The sequence below is a fragment of the Leucopleurus acutus genome, assembly GCF_964270905.1.
Source record: "Leucopleurus acutus genome assembly, chromosome: 10".
In the NCBI taxonomy this organism is placed as follows: Eukaryota; Metazoa; Chordata; class Mammalia; order Artiodactyla; family Delphinidae; genus Leucopleurus; species Leucopleurus acutus.
Genome location: NC_139153.1, coordinates 3,258,079 through 3,280,030, shown reverse-complemented (window position 1 = coordinate 3,280,030; position 21,952 = coordinate 3,258,079). Strand labels below are relative to the sequence as shown.

Here is a 21,952-nt window from a genome sequence, read left to right as displayed (position 1 = left end):
TCAGCACCTAGATCCACACCCAGACTGGTTAGAAGCCAGGCCCTCAGACAACAGCTTTTTTTTTTTTCTAATTAATTTTTTTTTTTAGATTTTAACTTATTATTTATTTATCTATTTTGGGGCCGCTGTCGGGTCTTAGTTGCAGCGCACAGGCTTGTCTCTCGTTGTGGCGTGTGGGTTTTCTCTTCTCTAGTTGTGGCGCGTGGGTTCCAGAGCACGTGGGCTCTGTACTTTGGGCACACAGGCTCTCCAGTTGAGGCTCACGGGCTTCGTTGCCCTGCGGCACGTGGGATGTTAGTTCCCTGACCAGGGATCGAACCCGCATCCCCTGCATTGGAAGGCGGATTCTTTACCACTGGACCACCAGGGAAGTCCCCAGACAACAGCTTTTAAAGGATGCACATATGTACAGCCCTCTGGGGTTGTGAGCAGAGCCTCCCTGGCCCCCAGAGCCAGGGGATCTGGAGGTGTCTCCTGGGCGGCAGTCATAAGAATCGGGGCTCCAGACAAGGGTGCAGGCTCCCGTCTGGGAGATGCCACGAGCTGTAGTGAGGCAGTGGGGGTACAAAGATAATGTCCCAGCCTACGTTCCCCGAGAGCCCCTCTGTAGATCCTACATGTGACAAGCCTGCCCTCCAGGCCAAAGCCTCTTTCCAGCAGGTAGGCCTCTTCCACCTAATGGCTGCGGGGTGTCAGTCAGCTGTGTGTGCAGTGTCGGGGTTCGTAGCCCAAGCACTGTCTCTGATGGTCCTGTGGGGCCCAGGGGCCCCCAGGGCCAGGTGATCCAGGGGCATCCCCTGGGCGGCAGCCACAAAACCCAGGGCACCAGGGGTAGAGCTGGGGTCCTAGACACGTGTAAGAGCCCCCCTCCTAGAGATGCCAGTGCTCTGGAGTGGGGCAGAGGGAGGGCATGAAGGTACGTCCCTCCAACCCCCAAGGCCTCAGGAAGGGTTTACTGTCAGCCCTTAGATGTGTGTTTAATTAGAAGCTGCCCCTCAGGTGCAGCTGTGATGATTAGCTAATGGGCCTCTTTCCATAAAGATCGGGTTTCTCTGCTGTGCCCTGGGGCTGGTAGCTGATTAAGAACTCTTTCTCTGTTGGTTCCGGTCCTCCCGGACCCAAGAGCCCACAGCTGGGCACCAGAGACGGGCATGGAGACACGTTCTCTGGCAGCAGCTTCCAGAATCAGGGCACCAGAGGCGGGTATATACTCCTTTCTGTAAGAAACAGGCGCGCTCAAGAGAGGAGAGGGGCTGTGACGGTGCCCTCCCCGCCCCCGCTTCCTGAGAGCCCTCTGTGGGCCCCTCTGCGCAGGCAGATAAGCCTCTTTCTCAGAAAGCCCGGGGGTGTGTCGGTCTGCTATCTCTGCAGTGCCCTAGGGGTGCTGTCCTGCCAAGAAGAGTCTCTCCAATCGTCAGGGTCCTGTGGGATGCATGAGTATGGCCCCCAGCACGGGCCTTTGGGGCTTTTGTGGGTGGAGCCCCTGGGCCCCTAGTGGCCTCTGTATCCGTAGCCATCACTCCTGACTCGGTATGCTTTGGCAGTGACCTCTAAATGGCTGCCTGCTGTACCACAGGGCTCCCCTTGGGTTCTGGGGTGTCCAGAGGTGCTGCCTTGTGTTCTCACCCTAACCTCCCTGTGCCCACATGAGCAGACTGAAAAGTTCTAAACACCCTTTCTCCTGCTCACACTGACCCCTACTCCGGGCTCACCTCACCTTTCCTCTCTTCCTCGTGCTAAGAACGTCCGCCCTGCGGAGGTCAGGCTCCTGATTTTGGAGAACATCCTTCTGAACCCAGCTTACGACGTCTACCTCATGGTGGGGACATCCATCCGCTACAAGGTGCAGAAGATCAGGCAAGGAAAGATTACAGGTGGGTCACCAGCTCAGCTCGGTACTCACGGCAACGCCCCCCCTTTTTTATCGCGGTGAAATAGGCCTAACCTAAAATTTACCATTTTAACTACTATTAAGTGTTAATTTTAGTGACGTTGATTACATTCACATTTTGTGCAACCATTACCACCATCCATCGCCAGAATTTTCTCATGTTGCCAGACTGAAACCCTGTGCCCATCAAACACTGACTCCCCATCCCCCTTCCCCAGACCCTGACAACCACCCTTGTACTTTCTGTTCTATGAATCTGACTGTTCTCGGGACCTCGTATAAGTGGAATCATGTAGTATTTGTCCTTCTGTGTCTGGCTTATTTCACTGAGCTGAATGTCCTCAAGGTTCCTCCCATGTTGTAGCAGGTGTCAGAATCTCCTTCCTTTTCGTGGCCAAATAACATTCCATTGTCTATAGAGACCAGGTTTTAGACACTCAGCCATTGATGGACGCTCGGTTTGCTTCCACCTCTTGGCTGTTGTAAATAGTGCTACTATGAACATAGGTGTACAAATATCTCTTCGAGACCCTGCTTTCCATCTTTTTGGGTTTATATCCCTTTGTTTAAAGAATGTCCGAAGCCATGAGCTTCACGTTGGACTGGGTTTTGCCAGTGGGTCTGCCACTGACTGCTGGGCAGCCTTGGCAAGGCACTCCTCCCTTTGGGGCCTCAGTTTCTCTCTTGGAGCCCTCAAAGCCTTTCTGCCTGTGCTGAGGGCAGAATGAATTAATGGACGTGGATTTTTTCTGGAAATTCTAAAGTGCCGTGTACATGTGTTGCATTTTCAGTGGTGAGTGTTCTTAATGCAGCACCAAGCCTCCTAAGAATTACTGTCGTTATCATCTTTTTGTTTAGTTTACACACATTTCTTGGTCAGAGCACAGGTCATCTAGTGTCTCGGGTATAAGAGTGTCCCGTTCTAGGCCCGAGCGCTTGGACGCGTGTCTGGGCAGGTGCTTCCCCCAGGTTGCTGGCTGCTCTGTCTGTAATGCAGGGCATCAGTTAAGAAGCGTGTCGATGCTTTAGCATCCGAGCAGCCTGGGCTTCGTCCATAGTTGGGTCTGAAAGTCTGAGGGCAGTGGGTCTGGTCAGTCATTACTGTGTGGCAGGGCGCTGCAGCCCTGGGGAGGCCTCAGAACCGAGGACAGGCCCCTCCTGCCCCGAGGCCTGGTTCTCTCCCACACGGGGTGCCCTGCTGAAGGGCATAGACTGGGGGTTCCAAGTGTCTCCGTGTGCTGGGCGTGCAGCGTCCAGCTCTTCAGCCCCTGTCACCATGCAGGCCGGTTGTGTACGTAGCTGGGCTGGGGGTCCTGGCCAGAGCCTGGCGTGCACCGGAGACTTTAGGGATGCAGAGTCTAAAAGCAAAGGGACGAACCTGGGTGTGGCTTTCTGAGACCCTTAAAGGGGAGATGGCTCAGCGGTGGAGTTCTCAGGACCCTGCCCCTGCGTCCTCAGGGGGAACGCAGTGGAGACAAGTTGAAAGACCAGAGGGCACCCACAGGGGCTTCTCAGAAATACCGTCTCCACCAGAGCACTGCCTCGAACACATTGTGGCCTGATGGAGACAGTCTGGAACATCTGACCGTCATGAGAGTTTCCTAGGTGTTGTGCTTTTCACATTATGACTCAGCGACTCTGTGAGGTGGGTTGCATTAATACCCTGTTTTACGGACGAAGAAACCAAGGCACAGAATGCCTGATAGTCACAAAGCTGTCGGGTCCTTGGCCTTAATCAGTCCTGCAGGGTCGTGTGGTGCTGGGCCCCAGAGGAGCACAGGAAGGGCTTTCTGTTCTCCCAGGGCAGGGCCGGTGGCCCCTTTGTGAGGGCAGATGAGGGCGGGGAGCTGCGCCCCAACCAGGGAGGTTAGAGGGGATTTAATAAAGAGGGATTCTGAGCTTACCCTTTAGTGCATGGCCCAGATGGACAGCACATCCCAAGACACCCAGAGAGCTTTGGGGTTTGCTCACTGACCTACGGTAGAAGTCAAAGAATGGGGCACATGAAAGATACCCCCGGACAGGAAGTAGTTAAGCTGCCTCTCTTGCATCTGTGTGGTAATGAGATGGAAAACGCCTCCAGAAATAAGCACACCTACGTGACTCATGGTAACGGGTGCCACAGGGCTGGAGTGGATTCCAGACAGATGCTCTAGGGGAACAGATGGGGGAGGAGCCTGCAAAGGTCCACCGGGAACACGACATCGGGTGGAAGCTCACTGTCCATTTGTTTTGATGGGTTGTGTTGTTTTGTTTTGTTTTTTAATTGAGATACAGTTCCCATCACTGGCACTTTTAACTGGCTGCTAGACAGGAAAGTCAGGGCATGACATCATTACAGGGAACATGAATTTTGGCAAGCCCCTGTCTTGCACGGCAGAAGGTTCAGAGAATTACAGGTGAGAGGGCAGTTACCCCAAATTAGTTCTTCACATTTTCTTTCAGTCTTTCTTCCTTAAACATGTAATGTTCCTTCTTGCCTTCCATATTTTTATTTCCCGACGTCTGCCTGCCTTCTGTTAAGTAGGGGCTTCCTTTCTCTCGGGCCCGTTTACGGAGCCCCTACTCTGTACTGCGGGCACTGCTGGGGGGCTGCAGTGGTCAGGGGGCTGCCCGGGTTCCTCCCGCCTGGCGCTCCAGTGGTGACCTGCAGACACCCCCGCCAGTGGGGCAGGCGAGGGAAGAGAGGGGCCTGGAGGAGGGGTGTCTGTGAGGCCATGCGCAGCGTTCCCAGCACAGAGAGGGGGCACAGCCTTCTCCCCTTGCTGCTCGCTGCCTGGTGCTGGTGCTGTAGATGTGCCCGGCCCAGTAACCAACCTATTAGACCGAACAAGACCTGGGGAGGACGAGCTGGCTGAGGGAGTCGATGTCTGAAAAGAACTCGGGTGACGGGAATGCTGGAAATTACTGGGATAAATTGTGCTGAGGTTGGAAAAAGGACGGGTATGGGACAGGGGTTCCTGCGTCCAAGCCTCAGCTGGTAAAGGACCCATCGCACCCTGAGCCGTGGCCTCCCAGGGCGAGTGCATGCTGGGCTGCCTGATGGGCTGGGATCGGAGGCAGGGCAGTGGACTCCTTGTCATTCTGGGCTCGGAGCCTCTGCCCCCTAGAGCTCCATGGTCCTCCCCGGACCCTGCATGGGGTGGGAGTGGGGGTTCTGACAATCAGAAGCACATCTGGGGGGTCAGCCAGGGTCGGGAGGGGTCAGAGACCGGGTCTCCTAGGAGAACGTGGGCCTCCTGGCCATGGAAGGGCAGCCTACAGGATGACCCGTTACCCTCAGCGGGTGATAGCAGGGCTGGATTGGGGCCCCAGGAGCAGCCTTCCTCTGCCTGTGGACAGACGGGGACCTTTCACATCCACAAAGGCTTCCTTGTTCAGTGCCTCTGAGAAGTAGTGAGGTCCTGCAATACAAGAGGTGTTGAAGGGCTTCCCGGGTGGCGCAGTGGTTGAGAGTCCGCCTGCCGATGCAGGGGACATGGGTTCGTGCCCCGGTCCGGGAGGATCCCACATGCCGCGGAGCGGCTGGGCCTGTGAGCCATGGCCGCTGAGCCTGCGCGTCCGGAGCCTGTGCTCCGCAACGGGAGAGGCCACAATGGTGAGAGGCCCGCGTACCGCAAAAAAACAAAAAAGAGGTGTTGAAGGGGTCCGCCAGACAGGCCCTTCTCTTTATCACCTTCGGGCTTTGTAAATAGGGCTACATCATGTGGTGCAAGGTGCGTCCAGAGTTGGTCTATTTATTTCCTGAAAGGGCCTTTTTCATTTGCAGAATGTTACACAAGGGAGGACACTAGTGCTTCCTGAAGGAGCACCGAGTAATGCTGCTCTCTGAGCAGTGGCGTTACCTTATTATTTTATTATGACATGTGTCCTTGATGCACTGCTGCTGTGTTCTGATCACTGGGTACATCGTCTACAAGAGTCTCAACCCAGCATGGCTGGGCTTCCCCATTAGAGACCAGGAAGTGGGTTGTGTGGACTGGAAGGGCTTCTCAGTTCCAGCAAGTGCCTGTGGAAATGCAGAGTGCTGGCTGCCCCCTGACACCCCTCCTCCCCCATCCCCCGAGTTTGTTTCAGCAGGTCTGGCATGGGGTCAGTTATTTGCAGTTTCCCAGGTGATGCTGGTGGCCCAGGGAACACACTTTGAGAACCCTCTGTTCCAGGGCACATTCTTGGGGACTTATTGGAACACACAACAGATACCCTGGGACAAGAGGTGGGCAAGTTGCCCCCCTTTCAGAGTTCCTGGGAGTTTTGAAGGATGTCCTAGCTGAAACTCCTCCAGGATCCTTGTCCTGGGCGCCTCCCATGGCAGTCCCTGCCTGGGACCCCAGTGGTGAGCAGGGAAGCTGTCTGTGGTCCCTGCATCCTGTCCCTGTCTCATGCAAGAGGGCTGGAACGGGGCCACATACGCAGGCACAGCGAGTGGGTTATTTGGAAACCCCCAAAGGACGCCTAGGTCCAGTGAGCCCTACCCTGGGCCCCTCGATGCAGAAGCCGACTTCACTTGCTTCCGTGATGAACAGGAAAGGGTCTGATGTCGGTATCCGGCCAGCAGCTGGCAGTTTGAGTCACAGGCTGTGCTTAATTTTAAAAAAGAAAGGTGCTCATGGCATCCACAAAAAAGTGATTGCCTCTGAAAATTCATGGAGAGTGTCAGCTTTGTCGACAGCCATGGAGAATAATATTAAAATTTAAAGCACTGAAAAAAAATGAAGCGAAAAAATCAAGTAGCTGTACTGACAGCAGGGTCCAGGGATTGGGGTGGGGGAAGGAGGCGACACTGACTTTTAACATTTCCTGTTTTTGCTCTCTCTCCCCTCTCTGTTCTGCTTTGTTTCTGGGTGACCAGAACTCTCAATGCCCTCCGATCAGTACGAGCTACAGCTTCAGAACAACGTCTGGGGCCCCGAGGGAGACCCGGGCCGGCCCGTGGCGGTCTTGGCCCAGGACACATCGTTGGTCACCGCAGTGCAGCTGGGACAGAGCAACCTGGTCCTCGGCCACAGGAGTATCCTTTTCCCGGGCAGCGCGCACGCATCTGCGTGTCTTGCACAGGAGACGTGCTGTTTGGAAGTCAAGTCACTTTTCTCCCTGAAAGCTTGGCGAGGCTAAAAATAGCCCCGTTTTCCCTCAAGGTCTGAAAATCAGAAAGGACCAAAATCTCACCCCAGCTGAGCGGAATCGCTCACCTCTGGGGAGACTTGCTTTAGAGGTTTTGAGGTAAGGGGTGGTGGCCGGAGAGGAGCCCCAACCCCGCCTCCGGAACCTTCTCTGGTCTCATCTGAGGGGCCTGGCCGAGGCTGTTTCCGTGTGGGTTGTCATGTGTCCCCAACTGGTTTGCATGCCCCGGGTGGTCTCCAGGGTCCTTGCAGAGGTCCCCCTTTTGGAGTGGAGGAAGTGCCCTGTGGCCGCTGAGTCTGGAAACGGCCTGTGCTGTGCGTGGCCTCAGGCCGGGACCTTCCCATCCCCTCTTCTCACCTGATGTTGATGATAACGAAGCTGTGGGAGCCAAACCGACGCCTGCTAGCTGGTTTATTTGTTCCTTAATTCAGAATCCAGGTATCCGCATGCAGGGCGCTTCCCGGTTACCCAATAGCACCATCTACGTGGTGGAACCCGGGTACCTGGGTGAGTGGGCATCCTGGGTCGTTTGTGATCACAGGAGTTAAAAAGTCACATAAAAGTAACAGCCCCCCAGGAAATGCTTCACTCTGGCCAGCTCTGCCAGCGGGGAGGCCGGGGACATCAGTGCCACCCTGCCCTTTCTGGGGCTGCCCCCCCCCAGCCCTTCCCCTGTCTGTGCACAGAATAAGCAGAGGGTAGACCAAGGTCAGCTGGTGGCCAGCTCTGCAGGGAGAGAAACAGGATAGGGTAGAGTGGGGGAGGGCTGTGTCTTCTGGTTTTATACCAGCGCTCTGCCCAGACCTCACCATGGCTATGGACGTTTGGAAGATGCCTTGGTGGAAGAGAGGGCGAGGCTTGAGGCCGAGACAGGAGGGGAGGAGTCCACAGCCCTGGAGGACCCGGACGGGCACAGCCAGGGCCCAGGAACTGCTGTAGAGACGACCCCTGGAAAGATGTCTGGACACACGTGTTACCTGGGCCTGAGCCGCCTCTCCTGTTGGGCGCCCTGAGGTAGTTTGGGTGAGAGAGCTGTTGGCTGATACCCAGCAGCCCCCTGGTCCTCTTGCTGGCTGCTGAGTGAGGCTGCTGTTGGGTGAGACCCACGCTGACATGTAGTGACCTCGGGCAGGGTGGCCCTGTGTGTCTTGGGAGCGCCCTCTGCTCAGAACCCTTGGTACCTTACGTCTGTCTGGCACGTGCAGGGCACTGAGTCTGGAGGAGGGAAGTGGGGGCCTTGTGCTTGGTTTTGCAGGGAGAGACCACTGCAAACAGATGGTGACAGGACAGTGGTAAAGAGTTAGTAAACGTGAGTGCAGCGGAAGGGCTTCTGGGAGATGGTGCTCGAGGCAGGCGTTTTCTCAGAAGCTGCTCTTGTGCGGGTTCGCTATCCTGGCAGAGGCACAGCTCAGGCGATGGTGTGGAGGTGGGCAGCACGTGGCGTTGCAGGGGTCAGCCAGCAGCTGGCGGCATCGTGTGTGGGAACAGAGCTGGAGGCCTGGGAGGGCAGGGCCGGCTCACAGGGAGAGCGCTCAGAGTGTAGACCTACGGTGGATTCAGCGTGTAGACTCTGTGGATTCAGCGTGTGTGCCTACTGTGGATTCAGAGTGTAGACCTATGGTGGATTCAGGGTGTAGACCTACTGTGCACTCAGAGCGTAGACCTACTGTGGGTTCAGAGTGCAGACTCACTGTGGATTCAGAGCATAGATCTACTATAGATTCAGAGCACAGACTCACAATGGACTCAGAGTGTAGACCTACTGTGGATTCAGAGTAGTCTCACTGTGGGTCAGAGCCACCGTGGATAGGGTCAAGCGTGAATGGGCCCTGGGGCAGCCGGTGGGGAATGTTTGGTCCTGGTGCATCTGAGGTCAGCTCAGGTTCTGAGGGCTCAGGCCTGATATGGGCATTAGATCTCACCGTCACGCACAGCTGGTTCCTCCCCGGAGGAGTGCAGAGGAGCGGCCTTGGGGCCTTGGTGCTGACCAGGCCTAGTGCCATCCTCTCCCTCAGCCACAGGCCCCCGTGGCTTCAGCGCTGAGGCTCTGTGCCTGCCTGTTTTGTAGGGTTCACAGTCCACCCTGGTAGCAGGTGGGTGCTCGAGACCGGCCGCCTGTACGAAATCACCGTCGAAGTGCTTGACAAGTCCGGCAACAAGGTCTACCTGTCGGATGTGAGTCCCCCTTCGGGCCTGATGGGCTTGGGGGGTGGGGTGCGTCTCCTGGAGCAGCTGCCCAATGAGCAGCCCCCAAACACAGGGGGCCCTGAGCAGGCAGGCTGAGTTGCGGTGCTTCCTAGCGGTGCGGCTGGGTCCATGGAAGACAGTGTCGTGGGACCCCTCGGGCGTCTCAAGAGCCTGTCAGCCTGTGCGTCTGCACCAGGGGCCCCGCTTCCTACAGGGCTGGAGCTGGGAGAGGAGGCCCCTGGCAGCAGGGTCACAAAGGCAGTGCCGCGGAGGTGGCGTCTGCCCGCTGCCCTCCTGCCCCTCCTCATTAGCCCGGGGACCTCACAGCACTGCAGAGCCTCGGGGCCAGGAATACCTGCAACCTGTCCGGAAGGCCCCTTGACTGAGGCCAAGCTCAGTAGCTTCCTGGCTCTGGAAAGAGCATCACAAATGGGCAGGTGGAAAGCAGTCTCGGCCGTGTTTGGTCCTTTGTGAGAAATTCCCAGGATCATGAGAATCTCCGGACCTTCCTTGTGGGGTCTGAGGTTTCGAGGAGGGGGCGAGGTTCCCCTTCAGCCTCTCTGCCGAAGCCATTGCCTTCCTTGTGTTACTAGACAAAGACTCGGTCGATCACCATTTTGGGTGAAATTAGCTCTGAGGGCTTTTGATGTCCTTTTCTGTATTTGGTGGTTTCCTTGTTGGGACCGCAGGGTCTGAGAGCCAACAGTAGCCTTCGGGCTCGGGAGCGCCAGGTCCTCGGGTCACGAGGGGAGGGCAGCCTGAGAGGGGTCAGAGGTCAGAGGCCAGAGCACTCAGAGCTCAGATCCAGGGCCTGGCTGCTGTTTTGGGGCCACACGGCTTCTTTCCTGCGTCCCAACGTCCCTGAGTTGTCCTGGAAGCTCCTCTCACCTTCCTGCCTCACCTTCCAGAACATCCACATCGAAACCACACTCCCTGCGGAGTTCTTTGAGGTTCTGGCTTCTTCCCAGAACGGGTCGTACCATCACGTCAGGGCGACAAAGAGGGGCCAGACGGCCATCGAGGCCGCCCTCACCTCCGTGGTGGACCAGGCAAGTTGGCGCCTCCCTCGGCCCCCCCAGCCCCCCGGGACCTTCGCAGACGGAAATGTCAAACCAGGCTGGACATGAGCCCGGGGGAGTCGGGACCCCAAGTGTGCACTGCTGTCGTGGGCACCACGGGGGTCCCTCCTGCTCTGGGCTCACAGTGGTGTCTGGGGGTGGGGGGTTTGGCCTTTGCCTGTCCCCTGTCCCTGTGCTGGGCCAGAGCCCCTCTCCCTCTGCCCTTTGCTGGCCCCTGTAAAAGTGAGCCTGCGCCTCTGGGCCTGGGGGTGGAATCCCTTGCCGGGAGCAGTGTCGGGCCCGTGTGTCCAGCCGTGCACTGACCAGGACCCACGAGCATCTCTTTGGCTGTTTTGGGTGCTTGGCTTCTTCAAAGTTGTAAAATTTCCCCCTGTATTTAAAAGGCCAGTCGGTTTCGGTGGGAGCAGGTTTTACTGACTGGAAGCTTGGCGTGGGTGTTCTTATCTTCCTACCCCCACACAAGCCTCTCCCGGACGTGGCAGCGGCAGAAACGGCCTGTGAACCAGGCAGAGATTCCTACCAAAGGGAGACTCCTACCGCTTCTGTTCTGGAGGATTTGGGCGAGTTGCTGTCACGCCCCATGACTAGATTTCCCCATCCGTAAACTGGGGATAACCACGTCCATCCCGTCAGGGGTGCTGTGAAGAGGCAGTCAAGCAGCATTTATTTGAATGGCTGTTGCAGAGCCACCAAACGCCGTCTCCATGGAGATGGAGAAGGCCGCAGGGTACCTGGCATCTTCCTTCCCACTCCCCCACAACTGAAAAATCTACCTGGGGACCAGTCCCCAGGGAGGGGCGGGGGCCTGCTTGAGTGCTGACCTGGTTGTCATGGTGGCATACGGCACCCTCCCCCCCTGCAGGATGGAGGTGTCCACACGTTGCGCGTGCCTGTGTGGAACCAGCAGGAGGTGGAAATCCATGTCCCCATCACCCTCTATCCAAGCATCTTGACGTTTCCCTGGCAACCAAAGACGGGCGCCTATCAGTACACGATAAAGGTAACCGTGAGACCCCATCTGGGTGCATTCCTTTGGGTGTCTCCATGGGGTTGGGGTTTTGCGTCCATTCTGTTTCTACTATAATTACCTTCTAGTGGTCAGGAGAGAATTCAAAATCAGAGTCTTTATGCTTTCTGTATTGTCTGAGGTTTCTATCACAGCAGTGTATTTTGGTAATTAGGAAAAAACCTTGAAAAATAGTAAAGAAAGCATGATAAAGAAAGTCCTGAACATGGATTTAACTTCCACACATGTTTCTTTTTGTAAAAAATTTTTGTTTTCTGGAAACAGTGTAAAGATCTTTAGAGAAATATTTGGAATTCGAGGGAAAGGCGTCTCCAACTCTGTCACATCTAAGGTGTTCTTGGTCTTTGTTGTCCATGTGCCCACCTGGTGTTAGTGGCAGGGCCCGACGCCCGTCGGGGCTAGAGCCCACGTGGCCTGCCCCGTCCCATCAGTTTTTGCTGTCTCACGGCAGTGAGGGCAGGTGTCCTGTGTGGGTACTGGGACCCACTGCCTCTTCACTCAGGTGTGTCACCTTCTTGGCCCTTCTGGGGTCCTGGGATGGTGGCCCTTGGTCTGGAAGCCTCTGGACTGTCCTTGACTTCATGGCAGATGACTCGAAGCGGGCAGGGGTCTGTCAGGAGTGGGCTGGGAAGCCGAGTCCCGCACGCGGCTCTGGGGCGCGGGTCTTCCCATTCCAGCCTGAGCTCGGGAGGTGCCCCTGGGTCCTGGGGCCACCGTCATGGGCATTTGCATACGCGCGTGTAAGCCACAAGGTCCCCAGAATATGAGGACCAGAAAGAGACAGGGTGGGGAGAGCGAGGGGCAGAGGCAGTGCCGGCCAGACGTTGGCTGATGCCACATGTCACCACGTGGTGGCGCGATGCCGACTGTGTGTGAGAGAGAGAGGGACCAAGGGATGGGCAGGTGGGCTGACCTGATGATGGTTTCCCTCCCCAGGCCCACGGTGGGAGTGGGAACTTCAGCTGGTCTTCCTCGAGCTCTGTGGTTGCCACGGTCACCGTCAAGGGCGTGATGACCACAGGCAGTGACACTGGACTCAGTGTGATCCAGGCACATGATGTGCAGAACCCGCTACATTTCGGTGAGATGAAGGTAAGACCTTGGGCCAGGTCGGCCGCGGGGAGGCTCGGGTGGTGGTCTGCAGCCACCCTCTTAACCAGCCTCAGGCTTAATTCAGAAACACCCTTTCGCCCTCGGTCTCGCACTTGGCTTTGGTGGTGATGGTGAGGGCATCGGGTGTCAGGTCCAGCCCTGCCCCTGAGCTCATGGCCAATTCAGGGACATGGTCGTCCCATCCCACACCAGGCAGGGATGGAACCAGCCGGGTTTCTGGAAGGGAGACCAGAGGACACAGAGACACGAGGTATTCAAAGGAGTCATTGTAGAAGATACCCCCAACCTGAAAGCTATGAATCTCCAAGTTGGAAGGGCCACTGGGCGTTGGGTTGTAAACTCACAGTGAAGGGAAAGCTCCCAGACTCCAAGAGACTGGCCCCATTCCTTTCCTCTGACTCCTGTTCAGGTCCAAGTCGGGAGTCCCTGCACGGGGCCCCTACACCTGGTGTTCGTCCCAAGTGATGTGGGACCAACTCAGCAAAGGCCGAAGGTGGGAGTGGCCACCTGCAGCCGAGCCTCTGCCAGCCCCACCTGGTGGCCTCCGGACCCCAGCTCTTTCCTGACCGACTGACCCTGATCTCAGCCTGTTTTATTACCTCATTTAGGACTGACATGAAAGCTCCTTATGCAGCGCGTCCATCCCCAACCTTCTCCTACACTGTTTGGGGCATTGACGTACAGGCTTTTCTCCTCTTTTTATTTCGATCCACACGCACCTACCTAAAGATCCATGTAACTCGTGTAAGGAGGGTTGTAACTGAGACCCCTTAACTGCAGCACAGTTGTCAAGTGTTTGGATAATCTGTGACCACGTTGCCCCCTCCCTTGCCCCCAAGCTTCTTTATCACAGCAAATGTGCCCCTCTCACCTGGCTGCTCAGCCCAGAGCCTGAGGACAGTTCCTGAGCATGTGTAGTGGTCAGAACCTGGCTTCCAGGGCTGCCGCCTGGTCCAGACACCACCGTGCTCCAGCCGGGCAGGCTCTTAACCTCCCGTGCCAGGTTCCTCATCAGGCAGACAGGTTGATAATAGAACCTTCTTAACAAGGAAGCTGAGAGGATGGGATGAGTTCATTCTGTTCTTGGAACAGAGCCTGGCGTGTGAAACGTTTGTGTGGTGTAAGTATTAGTGTTGTTGTTGGTGATGCCCCTCTCACCCTGCACACTCACCTTCTTCATGTTCATCCAATGTGCTGAGCCGTATGTGCCTCAGGACCTTTGCACGGACCGTCTCGCCTTCCCAGACCTTTGTCTGGCTGCCTCTGACATGGCTCCCAGGTCTGAGCTTCTACAGCACCCTCCCAGGGAGGCCTTCCCTGACGGCTCTGTCCTGAAGGTCTCCCTGCCCCCAGTACACACCATCGTGTCCCCCAAGCTCAGGCTTCTCACCGATGGGTCCTCAGTGCTCATACACAGGGTCTCAGGAAAGCTGAGCAGCGGCTGTTCCTCCTCTGAGGAGCCTGCCAACCATGCACGCCCCTGTCCTCCAGGTGTACGTGATTGAGCCCAGCGGCATGGAGTTCGCCCCGTGCCCCGTGGAGGCCAGCATGGGCCAGAGCCTGGAGCTGCCCCTGAGGATCCACGGCCTCATGCCCGGTGGGGCTGACGAGGTGGTCACGCTGAGCGACTGCTCCCACTTCGACTTGGCGGTGGAGATGGAGAACCAGGGCGTGTTCCAGCCGCTCCCAGGTAAAGCAGCACTGTGAGCGGCTGCCGGACGGCAGGGTCGGGGCCGACGGCCTGGGTTCTCAGCGTGGGCTGCCCCAGATTCCTAATTCAGGGGCTGAACCAGCAGCAGGGTCATAGCCTGAGGAATGGCATTTGTCCCCTTGTCCACCATCAGCAGTGGTCTGGTCTGGATCTTACTGCCATGTGGTTGCATGTCACTCGGCTTTCTGAGCCTCAGTTTCCACATCTCTAAAACGGGTGTCATCCGAAGTAGAGGCGCATGTCACCATGCCCGTCACGGTGCCTGGAATGTGACAGGTGCTCAGGATACACTGTCAATAGGGGTTCTGACGGGTTACAGAATTATGACACCTTAGTGACTGCACGGTCCATCCCTCCAGGGCCATCGAAGCCAAGCACCCCCTGCAGGGCTGGGCAGTGATATCGGTGGTGATGGTGGCAGCTATGCTCAGCCACCGTCCTATAGGGTGTCAACCCTTCCGGGCGTGGTGTGTGCACTTGGCGTGCGTGACCTCACCAGGCGTCACAGCCACCGTGGGAGGAGGGGCTGTGGTTGGGTCACGTGTCAGACGAAGAGACTGAGGCTGCGTCGCGCTGCCCAAGGTCCCGTGAGGTTCCCGGGCCACAAGGGATATGGAGCTGGGTGTGTCTGACACTGACCCTGGATCCTTAGTCCCCCGGGAAGCAGGGCCTCCCAGGGGAGTCAACCCAGGGAGTGCCCTCCGCTTGCAGATGACGAAAACCAAGGACTAATGGGGAGTACGCTCTGGGCAGGGTTGGAGTGGCGGGGAGCAGCGTTCGCAGGCACACCCGTGGGGTGTGTATGCACAGTGGCCTGGCGTGGCGGAACCTGTCGAATCCGGAATCACGGGGGGCTTGGGGGGGCGTGGACCTCAGGGGCCAGAAGTGGGGGCACCGCTGGTTTTGGAGCAGAGGAGTGACCACGTGATGCTGGCAGAGTTCAGGAGGCTTGACAGCAGAGGTGTTTGTAGGCTCGCCTGTGGGACTGAGCGGCTTTCCACGCCGCCACCGTGGTTGTCGGCACTCACAGAGCCGTTTGAGCGTGAAGCTGCTTGGACGTCACAGAACGTCCCTGGACATCATCGCATTCACATCCTTCCCTGGAGGTGCTGCTGCATCCTCTCTGACTGTCCAGGAGAAACTGGGCTTTATGGACTGTGTCCCCAGTGAGGCCACTGTTTAGGGTGGAAGCAAACATCAGTGTGGGAGAGACAGGCCCACCAGTGGCAGGAGAGGAGCCTGCTGCTTGCACTGGCCCCCACACGCGTCCTGGAGGGGCGTCCACAGGCTGCAGCCAGGAGGTCCCCGGAATAAAGGATAGTGGACAGGGTTTGGGTTCCACAGTCCTAGGTCCCAGCTCTGCATTTGTCAGAATTCCTGGCGTGCTCTGCTCCAGATCTGTGTGTTTCACCTGTGTAAATTTGACCTTAAGAGAAAAAGAACCCTAAAGAAATACTGACCTGCAGATAATTATGTGTGTGCGAAAGCATTTGGGATGAAGTGTACTGATGCCTGCGGCTCATTTTTTTGTTTTTTCTTTAAGATATTTTTTATGTGGACCATTTTTTAAAGTCTTTATTCAATTTGTTACAATATTGCTTCTGTTTTATGTTTTGTTTTTTTGCCCGTGAGGCATGTGGGATCTTAGCTCCCCGACCAAGGATCGAACCCGTACCCCCTGAATTGGAAGGCGAAGTCTCAATCACTGGACTGCCGGGGAAGCCCCACGGCTCACTTTTCGAGGCATAAGAAAGTGGAATGGACTGATGGATGGGGAGGTGGTGGATAGATATGCAGCAGAGAAACAGAAACAAGTGTTAGCTGCAGAATCTAGGGGACAGGTCTGCGGAGCTTCACGGCATGATTTCTTTCTAAATGTTTGGAAAGAAAACTAAAATTCCACCAGAATGGCATTTTTTAAACAGGTGGAAAATACCAAGTATTGGCAGGGATGCAGTGCAGCTGTGAGTAGCAGTGTGACTCGACACAGCCATTTGGGGAAGGATAGTTGGCAAAAGTGACGAAAGCTGAACATGGGTGCTAAGGACTGGAGGTGAAACCCTGCACTCCTTGGGACACACCCGACAGAAGTGCTGAAATACGCCCCCCAGAGAAACGCCACACGTGCTCAGAGCGGCACGATGCATCCCTCGTGGCCCCACATGGCCCCACAGGGCCCCGGGAGCGTCGCCAGGCTCCTGGCTCCGCGTCCTCTTGCTCTGCATTTAAATGCAGTCCGCCCTTCCTCCGCCGTCCAAAAGGGGTCACACTGGGCTCACTTTGCTGTGACGCTTCTTGCCCGGCAGCCTGAAACATAGATGCTTTCTGATAAAGTTCGAGAATCTCCCAGCCACCCGCTGCCGGTTCTGGCTGCCAGAGGGTGAGGCGGGGGTCCCAGCGTCAGGGTGCCCAGGAGGGTCCCGCCCTGGGGGCGTGCGGCTTTCTCTGAGGCTCCAGTGTGGCAGCTGGTGCTGTGGGGGGAGGGGAGGCCCCGGGCCCCGCCGCAGGGCTGGGCTGGAGGTGGTGGTCCTTGCCTCCAGGCTGGCTGGGGGACCGGCAGGCTCTCTGGCCTCTGCCCTGACTCCTGGCACTCCTCAGGCCGCCCACTTTGTTCCCCGTACAGCCGCGTGGGGACGCGAGGCTCCTCTGCCCGTGAACTCACGCTGGGGCCCAAGTCTGCAGCTGTCGTGTCCATCTCATCCTCAGAGAGGAGATATCCTGGCTCAGGTCCCAGGCTCGATCCCCTCCTGGTGGCCGTGCTGCAGGGCAGAGACCAGCTGCCCATGTGCCCCAGGCCTCCGTGTGTCCTGTAAATGGTCCAACAGGTCTCCTCTGGTCAGTCACCTCAGATAACTTTATGATGTTGGGTGATTTCAAACCTTCATGCTGTGTACTTCATGGAAAAGTGCCTGGAGGCTGGAGGAGCTCTGCTGAGTTTCCTTAACGACCCTGATGGCCATCTGGGCCAATGTCACCTTGGCGAAGCTACCTCGGCCAGTGGTCCTGAGGAGCCTGGAACAGTCCACACGAGCCTCCTTGTCAGCAGGGAGGCCTCAGTGAGGCCCTGCACCATGGTGACCTGCTAACTACACTAAGTGACAACATTAACTAACAACGCTAACTATACTTACTGTGCTAATAAATACTACCTACACTAACTATACCAACAATTCTAACGATACTAACTGTACTAAAAATACAAAAAAAAAATTCAGATAAAATGAGAAAAAGAACAAAGAAAATAAAGAAAAACAAAAGAGTAGAGAAAAAAAGAATAAACAAAACAGTGGTAAAAAGCAAAAAACAAGCCAACTGTGGGTCCAATGCCATCAGGTCACCAAAGGCAGCTTCCTGGGCTATAAAGACCCCAAACCTGGGCCCAGCAGGGACTTCTATAGGTTTCCTGTGAATACATCACAGTGGCACCTATGAGGTCAGAGCAAGAAATGGACCAGTCACGGCTGGGGATAAACCACAGTGGTTTTCTCACTAATTGGTCTCAAGACCCCTTTATTCTTTAACAAACAAACGAACAACCAAAAAAACAAAACAAAAACAAACAAAAAAAGGACCCAAAGAGCTTTCTGTTTATGTGGGTTATTCAAGATTGATATTTACTTTATTTGGAATGAAAACTGTCGGATAATCCAGTGGCCTTTTCATTTCTAGCTTGAAAATCTGTAATAATTTTTGGCTTCTAAAGACCTCATAACATAGACACTTGAAATATTAAATTCTGTTTCCTTAAACTCTGGTCTCAAAATAATACTACAACTCAACTGACATCACGACACTACAGGAAAATATTCTGTCGCATAAGACATGGTAAGGTAAGTATCTTTATTAAATTTTCGTTATTATGTCGAATACATAGTATTTGAAAACCTGGGATGTTGAGGGGTTATTCCAGAACTTCCCCTTGTGGAGCTCACAATCCAACTAACCCACCCAGAGGAAACAATGAGAATAGAATTTAAATAGGAATTCACTGGCCCCAAATTTTCCTCTGTGCTCTGTATTTTTTTTGAAAAAGCCTTACTGGCACAAGGATAGAGGCAAGAAAATAACAGGAGGAATATTTAGTCTCTTTGGGAGTTAAAGGAAACTACTATTAAAGGGCTTTTAAAACAACCCAAGGACACCTACTTACCTACAAAGAATTGATGTTCTAATTACAAATGATTATTATCTGTTCCAGCGGCTCACCGAGCAGTCCAGTAAGACAAAGTGAACAATTTTGCTGGTCTGGAAAATACTGGAGTCTGGAAACAATTGATCTAGGGATTAAAAGAGGAAAACACAAATGCCTTCTGTTTGCCTAGCTCTCTGCGATGATTCCTATAACAAGTAACTCAGCAAGAACCGCTTGGCTTGAGCAAAGCTAGACCTGGAATCCAGGTGTTCTCTGTGTGGTCCTTCCTGCTACACCTGTGGGCCGTCCCTGCGCAATTAAAGAGCGCTTCTTCACAAAAAAAAAAAAAAAAAAGGGGAATTCATTTACTATCAATTCTAAGAACTGTCGGCTCCAGGAAGTAATGCATATGAAGAAACTGCATGGAAGACGAGTAGAGACCTGGCCTGGGTGTGAAGGTACATTGTTAGCATCTGTAGAGCTGAGAGAAAGTTAGTTTTTTTTTGTTTTGTTTTGTTTTTTTGTGGTATGCAGGCCTCTCACCGTTGTGGCCTCTCCCGTTGCAAAGCACAGGCTCCGGACGCGCAGGCTCAGCGGCCGTGGCTCACGGGCCCAGCCACTCTGCAGCATGTGGGATCTTCCCGCACCGGGGCACGAAACCGTGTCTCCTGCATCGGCAGGCGGACTCTCAACCACTGTGCCACCAGGGAAGCCCGAGAAAGTTAGTTTTCATCTGATTTTCTCCAGTAAGATCAGGAGATTTCTCATCAGAAACCTTGGAGGCCGGATGGTGTGGGCTTGATGTATTCAAAGTGTTGAAGGAAAAAAGCTGTCAACCAAGAATCCTATATCTGGCAAAACTGTCCTTCAAAACTGAGGGAGAAATTTAGACCTTCCCAGATCAACCAAAGCTGAGCGACCTTTACCACCAGACCTGGCTGCAACGAGGGGCATCCTTCAGATTTAAATGAAGGACAAAGCCCTGTGAAGAAATTAAGTAAAATACACAGATGATTAGAAAAGCTGGTGCTATTGTAACTTCAGTTGGTATCTCCACTTTTTGTTTTTTGATTTAAGAGACTAATGTATTTTTAAAAAACACAGACTGTTTTCAGAACACGATGCATAAAGGTGTAATTCTGTGACATCAGTAACTGAAAGGGGGTGGGGTCAGAGCTGTACAGGAGCAGAGTTTTTATATGTTATTGAAGTTAAGCTGGTGTAAATTGGCATTAGACCATTATAACTTTAGGATGTTAAATGTAATCCTGCGGTAACCAGAAAGAAAATAGCCATAGAATATACACAATAGGAAATGAGAAGGGCAGTAAAATGATTCACTACAAAAAATCAGCTAAGAGCAAAAGAAGATGGCCAAGCAGGAAATGAGGGACAAAAGAGCCAGAAGGCATATAGAAAACAAACAGCAGAGTAAAAGAAATGTCTTTAGTAATTATTTTAACTGTAAATGGATTAAATTCTCCAAACAAAAGGCAGATTAGTAGAATGGATAAAGATGTATGATCCCGCCATGCCATCTATAAGAGACTCATTTTAGTTCCAAAGACACAAATGTTGGGACTTCCCTGGTGGTGCAGTGGTTAAGAATCCGCCTGCCAATGCAGGGGACACAGGTTCCAGCCCTGGTCCAGGAAGATCCCATATGCCGCAGAGCAACTAAGCCTGTGTGCCACAACTAGTGAGCCTGTGCTCTACAGCTCGCGAGCCACAACTACTGAAGCCTGTGCGCCTAGAGCCTGTGCTCCTCAACAAGAGAAGCCACCGCAATGAGAAGCTCATGCACCACAACGAAGAGTAGCCCCGCTCGCCACAGCTAGAGAAAGCCCGCACACAGCAACGAACACCCAATGCAGCCAAAAATAAAAAATAAATTTAAAAAAAGACACAAGATTTGAACATGAAAGGATTGAAAAAGACAGTCCATGCCATGCAAACAGTAACCATAAGAGAGCATGGTGGTTATACTAACATCAGACAAATAGACTTTAAATCAGAAATTGTTACAAGAGACAAAGAAAACACTGTATATTCAGTACAGCTGGAAAATAAAACTGTAAACATTTTCATCCCTAATGACAGATCATCAAGATATATGAAGCAAAAATGGGCATAACTGAGGGAGAAATAGTCGGTTCTAAATAATAGTTGGAGCTTTCAATACCCCACTCTCAGGATTGGATAGAACAACCAGACAGAAGATGAGCAAGGAAGTAGAGGACTTGAACAACACAGTGTAGCAACCAGATCTAAGACACATGCGACCCTACCCACCAACACAACACACAAGTGCACGTGGGGCCTTCTCCAGGACAGACCACGTGTTAGAGTACAACTTATGTCTTAGTAGATTTTAAAAGGTAGATATCATACAAGGTATCTTCTCCAACCACAATTGGAGGACGTTAGAAATCAGTAACAGAAGAAAAGTGGAAAATTCACAAATTTGTGGAAATTACATAACATACTCATAAAGAAGAATTTTGTCAAAGAAATCACAAGGGGAATTAGAAATTACTTAGAGATGAAGGAAAACGAAACAGGACGTACCAAACTTAGGGACACAGCAAAACAGTGCTAAGAGGGTAATTTATAGCTATAAGTGCTTACACTGCAAAACAAGATCTCAAATCAATAACCTCACTTTGTGCAGCTTAGAAAACTAGAAAAAGAAGAATGAATTAAACCCAAAGCTAGCAGAAGGAGGCTGACAATAAAGATTAGAGCAAAGATAAAACAGAGAATAGGAAAGCAATAGAGAAAATCAACAAAACCCAAAGTTGGTGCTTCGGAAAGACTAGTAAAGTTGGCAGACTGTTAGCTAGACTGACTAAGAAAAAAAGAGGAGACAAACTATTAAAATAGAAGTGAACGTGGAGACATTATCAGTGACTGTGGAGAAATAAAAGGGATTATGAACCATTGTACCCTAACGAATTGGATAACCTGGATAATACGACAAATTCCTAGAAATACAAAACCTGCCTAGACCGAGTCACAAAGAAATAGAAAATCTGGATAGACTCATTACTTGCAAGGTGACTGGATCAGTAATCAAGAGCTTCCTGACAAAGTCCTTGGACCTGATGGCTTCACAGGTGAATTAAAGAACTAACACTTATCCTTCTTCTAAAAAATTAGAGGGAACACTTCCTAACTCATTCTGTGAAGCTAGCATGATCCTGATACCAAAGCCAGGCAAAGATACTACAAGAAAAGTACAGACCAATATCCCTTATGCACGTGGATGGACAAATCCTCAACAAAATACTAGCAAACTGCATTCAGCAGCATATTAAAAGGATTAAACACCATGAACAGGTGGGATTTATGCCTGGAATGCATTGTTTCAGTAGTCTAAAACTGATGTGATACATCACATTAACAGAATGTAGGAAGAAAACCGCATGATTATCTCAATTGATGCAGAAGAATCAGCTGACAAGTCTCAAAACATTTTTATGGTAAAATCAGCCTACAAACTGGGAATAGAGGGAAACTACATGAACATAATAAAAGCCATATAAGAAAAACCCACAGCTAACATCATGCTCCATGGTGGATGGCTGAAAGCTTTTATTTACCCTAAGATCAGGAACAAGACAAGGTTGCCTGCTAGCACCACTTCAATATAACACTGGAAGTCTAGCCAGAGCTATTAAGCAAGAAA

At 53.2% G+C, this 21,952-nt stretch overlaps 1 protein-coding gene across 1 annotated transcript in view; it reads left to right on the top strand.

The window, feature by feature from the left end:
* NUP210 (nucleoporin 210) overlaps positions 1-21,952 on the top strand; it is a gene marked incomplete at both ends in the record, with an annotated part of 99,233 nt that overhangs the window by 23,318 nt on the left and 53,963 nt on the right. Inside the window, 8 exons of the mRNA XM_082847471.1 lie at positions 1,742-1,874; positions 6,744-6,902; positions 7,454-7,522; positions 9,084-9,190; positions 10,111-10,251; positions 11,144-11,281; positions 12,245-12,400; positions 13,913-14,111. Of these exons, the coding sequence (XP_082703597.1) occupies positions 1,742-1,874; positions 6,744-6,902; positions 7,454-7,522; positions 9,084-9,190; positions 10,111-10,251; positions 11,144-11,281; positions 12,245-12,400; positions 13,913-14,111 (1,102 nt within the window). The remainder of the gene's footprint in view (positions 1-1,741; positions 1,875-6,743; positions 6,903-7,453; positions 7,523-9,083; positions 9,191-10,110; positions 10,252-11,143; positions 11,282-12,244; positions 12,401-13,912; positions 14,112-21,952) is intronic.